Source organism: Boleophthalmus pectinirostris, unplaced genomic scaffold (genome assembly GCF_026225935.1).
Source record: "Boleophthalmus pectinirostris isolate CB_2022bp ecotype Guang Dong unplaced genomic scaffold, ASM2622593v1 HiC_scaffold_3, whole genome shotgun sequence".
In the NCBI taxonomy this organism is placed as follows: domain Eukaryota; kingdom Metazoa; phylum Chordata; class Actinopteri; order Gobiiformes; family Gobiidae; genus Boleophthalmus; species Boleophthalmus pectinirostris.
This window is the reverse complement of record NW_026571299.1, coordinates 8,542,994-8,550,067: the sequence shown is the minus strand read 5'-3', so window position 1 is coordinate 8,550,067 and position 7,074 is coordinate 8,542,994. Positions and strand designations below refer to the sequence as shown.

Below are 7,074 nucleotides of genomic sequence, written 5' to 3'. Positions count from 1 at the left end.
ACTCCTCCGACGCCAGCAGAGACTGAAGGAGGAAGCCCTGCTGCTCCAGAGTACTGCACCTGATAATACACCTGGTACTACAGCGGGTACAGAGGAGAGGAGGGGCCAGGGGCACGGGTACGTTTCAGGTACGTGGAAATGCCCAGTGAATTAGAAGCATTTATTCTGGAAGGTCTAACATATACTTCATATAGAGGACGTATACGACACATGGGAATATGTTTTATAGAACCACGCATAACTTTCCAACCATAAAAAATAAAAACTTACTTTCTACTTACTTAACAAATATTTAAATGAGTGTAGGTCTTCATAGGCTGATGTCTAAGGATTGGAGGTTAAGTACATTTTTTAAAAGTTATCTAAAGTTATGTGTTGAGTCTAGATTGATCAATTAAGCCGTTCTGTGACAGTGCACATATAACCCAGGGTTGTGGATGTTGTTCAGTCATCATGTGGTCCTGATAGGTCCAATGAAGGTTTGAGTTTCTCAGGATGTCGCTTCTGAAGAATCAAAAGCGATGAAACGGATGAAGGCCATGTGATCTAAACAGAACTAGTAATAGGACACCTTTCTAGTGCCCATGAGGTCCAAACAGCGCTGATCACTGATTAAGCCCAATCAATCAATCAAATCAAAGACTACTGGCTGCAAAAATGAAAATATTTAAATTTGGAAGAATATGAAAGCTTTCGGTCAGATCAGCTCACAGAAATTTGGATAAAACACTTTAAAAAATGGGTGCAAAATTTAAATGGAGAGAGAACTTCTCGGGCGTTGTCTGTTGTGTAATGTCTTTGTTAAAGCTGTAGTGTTTCTCTAACTCTCTCTCCTCTCTAACTTTCTCTACCTCCCTGAACTTCCTGAACTGGTTTGGTGTCACAAAGATAAGAGTCCTTTGTGACTGCCCACTAAGTTTCGCGGGAAATGTTACCAATGAGGTGTGAGTTGTGTGGGGGATGAAGCAAAGAATGTGAGTTTCCTCTAACAATCGCACTGTGAACTATTAACCGTTATACACCAATAAAAGAATATTCATATTTACAAATCAATATTAAAACACATTGGGACTGTTCATAGAATGAATTGTTCATTCCTCATCTTTCTCTGGAGAAAGTCTGTTGGCGTGAGATTTAGAGATTGTTCGATCAAAATCCAGTAGTATTCTTTTATTCGTGTTGATTATAGTCAGTTCAATCTGAACTTATTTCAATCAATAGTTTATCAATAATTCCTTGAAAGTGTCTTTGTGTGAGAGCATGAACAGCAAATGTCTCTGCAGAACACAAATCAATAAATCTGAATTTGAGGTGACAGATCCAAACTAGGGAGCTGAAGGAAATGGGAGAAGGGCCGTGAAACACAGAGAGGCTCCTCCAGAGTGTTAAAGAAATTATCTAGTCCAAACTACTTTGTTTCATGAACATTTTCTTGATTAAGTTCCGGTACCATGATTACAGCTTCCACAGGTCATAGGTCAAAGGTCAGTAACACTACAATAGTGAGTCAAGATGGTCGACTGCTCTGAGCATCTGTGTTTGTAACAATTAAAAAGTCACTCTAACTGCAGTTATTTCTCAAATAAATGGTAAATTGCAAATCTTGTTCTGTGTAATTGCACATCCCTTGCTATTTTTAATTGAAAGGTTTATTTCACTCAGAATGTTTAAAGACCAGATCACAATTTGATTTTTATATGATTTTATATTTATATGATGTTTGCCATGTCGTCCAGATGTTTTTGAACGGTGCCAAAGGCAGCAGAGTTTAACTCTCGCCTCGTTGCTGTGATCTGTTTTTATTCCAGGTAATGTCGGGAGAACATTCAAAAACATCTCCAAACCCACAGAGATCGAGTTTGATCCAGACCTGCTGGCGTTTGGAGAAACAGAAGATGGACTCATGACCAGACCAGGTGGGAATTCTGGTTTAGTCCTGGTTTAGTCCTGGTTTAGTCCTGGTTTAGATCTGGTTTATATTGTGTGTTTGTTTAGTTGCAGAGAAAATTGAAGAGGAACTGGCTCCACACCTGGCGAAGGACGCGCACTGGCTCTACGACACTCCAGGAATCCTCAAAGAACAAGATGTAAGAGACGAGCAGAGTGAGAGGAGGAGCAGAGGAGGAAGAACAGAGGAGAGGAGGAGGAGTAGAGGAAGAACAGAGGAGAGGAGGAGGAGGAACAGAGGAGAGGAGGAGGAGAGGAGAGGAGGAGGAAGAGGAGAGGAGGAGCAGAGCAGAGGAAGAAGAGCAGAGGAGAAGTGTGAGCAGAGGAGGAGGAAGAGCAGATTAGGAGGAGCAGATGAAAAATGTGAGCAGAGGAGGATAAGCAGAAAGGAGAAGGACAGATCTTTGTTTCATGAATAGGATTGATTAGATTAGGCATGTCACATTTATTTATTAAGTCCTTTGGGTGAATAAGTGGTATGAATTTAAGAATAATATTTTTGATAAGACATTGAGGTATGTGCCATGTGGACATATAAGGTCATGAGGATGATAAGGTGTGGACATAAGTGGTCAGAAGATGCTAAGGTGTGTTCCTCGTGTCGTGCTGCAGATGCTGAAGCTGCTGACGGAGCAGGAGATCCGCTCCGTGGTCCCGGTCCAGGCCCTGGTTCCTCGGACTTTCGTGCTCAGACCAGGTTCTTGTCTGTTTGTGGGAGGGCTGGTGCGCATCGACTTCATCAGCGTGAGTCCCTTCAAAGTCCTGGTTTAAACCCGACTTACACTGGGTTCTTCAGGCCTTGTTCTAAATCCATTTGTTGGTGTTTCAGGGCCCCAAGTCGGTGTGGTTCTCGGTTCTGGTCTCTAAAGACGTCCCGGTGCACGTGTCCAGCGTGGAGAGGGCGGACGGCGTTTACGAGAAACACGCAGGGGAGAAGCTGCTCGGGGTAACTCATCTGTACACAAGAAATTGTTACAGTCAATTTTACGACAGTTACCGTATTTTCCGCACTATTAGGAGCTCTAGATTATAAAACGCACTGTCAGTAAATGGTCTATTTTCGAACTTTTTTTCACAAATAAACCGCACTGGACTTTAAAGGAAACACAACAGTTGGATGGGTCAGTGGTTTTGTTTGTTTGTTCGTTCACGGTGACTCTGGGCTTTGTTCAGTTGTGGCGTGTAGGGAGGGTGCTGTCTGGGACCGCTGGATTGTCGGCGTGTTTGCAGTGACTCAGTTGTTCAGTTGTGTCTAGAAGTGGCACATTGCACTCGCTTTTTCGGTTCGTACCTCCCTTACGTTCCTTGTCAGCGTGGAGTGATGAGTGTGTCTGTGGGTGTTTTTCTCTGTGCGGTCTCCGTGTGTGTTTGCGTTTGCTGCGGGTGTTGCGGCTTTGTAGTTTACTGAAGTCGTGCTGGGACACCCGAGTGGATTCGTGCATAGGGTGCTCTGGATTGTGGGGCGTGCAGTCGTTTTTTGATGGGGTTGGAGGTTTAAGAGTGCGCCCTATAGTCCGGAAAATACGGTAGTTTTCTCATAGTATGTGACCAGCTTTATGGCTTTAGAGAAACAGTAGAACATAATGGCTTTATTTCACAAAGCAGACTGAACTGACCCCGAACTAGACCCCGACCACTAAATCCACTTTTTTGTTTTGTGCAGTTGTGCATGTGGTATTTTAATTGTATAAACTATGGTAACAAGTGGAGGAGTTCAAGTATCTCGGGGTCTTGTTCACGAGTGAGGGAAGGACGGAACGTGAGATTGACAGGCGGATCGGTGCAGCTTCGGCAGTGATGCGGTCGCTGTATCGGACCGTTGTGGTGAAGAGGGAGCTGAGCCGAAAGGCGAAGCTCTCGATTTACCGGTCAGTCTTCGTTCCTACTCTCACCTATGGTCATGAGCTCTGGGTAGTGACCGAAAGGACGAGATCGCGGATACAAGCGCTCGAAATGAGTTTCCTCCGTAGGGTGGCTGGGCGCTCCCTTAGAGATAGGGTGAGGAGCTCGGAGTAGAGCCGCTGCTCCTCCACATCGAGAGGAGCCAGTTGAGGTGGCTCGGGCATCTGTTCCGGATGCCTCCTGGGCGCCTCCCTCGGGAGGTGTTCCGGGCATGTCCCACCGGGAGGAGGCCACGGGGAAGACCCAGGACACGCTGGAGGGACTATGTCTCTCGGCTGGCCTGGGAACGCCTCGGGGTCCCCCCGGAGGAGCTGGAGGACGTGTCTGGGGTGAAGGAAGTCTGGGAGTCCCTGCTTAGGCTGCTGCCCCTGCGACCCGGCCCCGGATAAGCGGACGAAAATGGATGGATGGATGGATGGACTATGGTAACAAGGGAAGTCCTTTGTGATGTCACGTAGTACTTGAAATTCCAGTGGCCACTAAGGATGCAACGATATGGTTTTCCCACGATTCGATACGTATCTCAATACACGGTCATGATATCGATTCGATACGTTTGAAGATCCAAAAAAAAAATCTCATGTAATTTTTTCTGCTATTGAGTATAATATTATAACACCATGATGTTAATCAAACATTATACAATATATTACAGTAGAACTCCTGTACAGCTGTAGTTTTTATGTGTTTTAGAAGAGTTTTAGTTAATTTGGTTCAATAATTCACAGCACAGAATTTTTATTCAGTGAAAATAAGAGCAGAGCTTTCCCAGGTTATTTTATATTTTATAATACAGCCAGTCTACTCTTAATACAGGCTGTAGGGGAGTTACACTGTCAGAATTTTCCTTCTTTGATGAAGATTTGATGATTTCTTTTCCTCCTGAGTCTCACTGCATTGCACAGGCTCCTGTGTCGGTGCTGCTCTGTCCTTCAGCAGAGACAGACAGCAGCTCCTCCCACACTTCCCTGCTCTTTTCACACACACTGCACTCTCCCATCCTCTTTCTGGACACTCAAACTATGTTATATAACACAGAAATGTCTCAACAGACCCTTTTCTGAGTAAAACGTATGAGACAGAGTCTAAGAAAGTCACGTATATCGTGAGTCGCAACGTGTGTTCATATACGAGCACATTTGATTTGACCAGTATCAAATGATTCAATATCAATATCGGCCACTGGAGGCAGCAGCACGCCACACACTAGCTGCCGTGTTCCAAACAGGAAGTGAACGAGGGGGCGCTTCCGGCTCCATCGACTCTAGTTCCAATTGACTTTACATAGAAAAATCCTCACTGCTCCTGCTGTGAGCCTCATCATTTTCATCTTAAAATGTTTGTATTAACCCGCTCTACATGTTCCTCATTGTTATATTTTGCTATTTTGTCCTTAAATAATTGCTTTGTCCACTTCTTTATGCCCCAGGTGCCCATGGGAGGAGCTGAGCGGATGAAGACTTTTCCTAAACTCATCCCCAACGACGTCCAGATTGAAGGGAAGGGCTTTGACGAGGTCGCGGTCGACATCAAGATCTCCTCTGCAGGTACCGGCCGAGTACAATCAGACTGAAGAGGCATAAGTATTATTCAGTTATTAAACATATTCTATGCTGTAGGTTGGGTGGCTGTGACTCCGCCTCCCGGTGATGTCATCAGCGTGAGGGTGTGGTCTCCGGAGGGCGGCGGGGTCACTGTGCGAGCGCCCTCTCTGCTGCCCCGTGTGGTGACGCTGAAAGGAGCACGCATCAAGAAGTCCGCCGCCTACAAAACCCGCAAACCCCCCACGACGCCGCTGACCAGCCAATCAGGAGCCGGGAAGAAGAAGAGCAAGAAGTGACACGCTGATGCTGCGGCGTTCAATTTGGGTCAGGATTATGAATTCTTTAAAGGTCCTATATTATGCAAAATTGACTCTTGTGAGCTTTTATGTTGTTTCCTCATCAAAAAAAGCAGTTTTGTTTCATTCACGCATGTTTGAGTTAGAGTGTGGATCAGGACAAATTTTTCGGTTCAAGCCTGAACCGTGTCCGACAGAGCAGTGATCGAATCCAACACAAGCCCCATAGGCATCAAGATATTTGTATAAAACCTTTTCAAATGAAGCGCTTGGACCTCCAGAGGATAATAAACAGGAGATAGAGCACAGTGGTGTCTTTGAGGAAGGGAAGTCAATTTAAAGATACAAAAAACCTAAAGCACTCACTGGTTAAAATAAAATGCCTTTATTAATTTACAGCCTGCCTTAATTAATTAATTAATTAATCACTGCATTTATATAGAGCCTTTCAAGATACCCAAAGTGCTTTACAGTTCATTATTCATTCACTCAACACTCAGTGGTGGTAAACTAGTATTGTAGCCACAGCTGCCCTAGGGCAGACTTACTGAAGCAAGGCTGCCAATCTGTGCCATCGGTCCCTCCATCCACCACCATCTCTCAAACACACATCACTTTTATACTAGGCAATGTGGGTGAAGTGTCTTGCCTAAGGACACAATGACAGTTTTTGTGTCTGGCGGCACGGTGGCTGAGTGGTTAGCACTCATGCCTCACAGCAAGAAGGTTCTGGGTTCGATCCCCGGGTCGCCCAGGCCTTTCGGTGTGGAGTTTGCCTGTTTGTCTGGATGGGTTTCCCCCATCAACCCAAAAAAACATGCTACAAGTCTCCATAAACAGTTGATAGTCATGGTCAGTTAAATACAATCAATTCAATCATTGTGTCCTTGGGCAAGACACTTCACCCACATTGCCTAGTATGATGATGGTGTTGGTCGGAGGGACCGATGACGCCAATTGGCATGGCGGCCGTGCTTCTGTCAGTCAGCCCCAGGGCAGCTGTGGCTACAATAGTAGCTTACCATCACCAGGGTATAGAGTGAATGAATAATGCTGAATAATGCTCTGTAAAGCTTGCGAACAAAAAAAATGTCTGTGAAAAGCGCTATATAAATACTTACTTGCTTACTGGCGCCCCCCTGTGGCACCTGGAATTCCCAGCGGTCTCCCATCCAAGTCCTGACCAGGCCCGGCCCTGCTTAGCGTCTGAGATCTGACGGGATCAGGCTTTGTATATGACTTTGTATGGCCACTGGTCTTAATGGAAAACTTACGAAGTCCCAACGCGTGTCAGTCTATGGCTTTCCTCAGGGGACAACCATAGACTGAAATGTGTCATGTAAATTGCCCATTGCCCGTAAATTAATAAAGGCATTTTATTTTAA

General features: G+C 45.2%; 1 protein-coding gene across 1 annotated transcript in view; it reads left to right on the top strand.

Moving 5' to 3' along the window:
- Window positions 1-7,074, top strand: part of noa1 (nitric oxide associated 1) — a 17,132-nt gene extending 10,058 nt beyond the window's left edge. The window contains exons 6-12 of the mRNA XM_055160760.1: window positions 1-128; window positions 1,809-1,916; window positions 1,996-2,087; window positions 2,560-2,691; window positions 2,777-2,893; window positions 5,279-5,396; window positions 5,469-7,074. The exon at window positions 1-128 is cut by the window's left edge and continues 52 nt beyond it. Of these exons, the coding sequence (XP_055016735.1) occupies window positions 1-128; window positions 1,809-1,916; window positions 1,996-2,087; window positions 2,560-2,691; window positions 2,777-2,893; window positions 5,279-5,396; window positions 5,469-5,689 (916 nt within the window). The 3' untranslated portion in view covers window positions 5,690-7,074. The remainder of the gene's footprint in view (window positions 129-1,808; window positions 1,917-1,995; window positions 2,088-2,559; window positions 2,692-2,776; window positions 2,894-5,278; window positions 5,397-5,468) is intronic.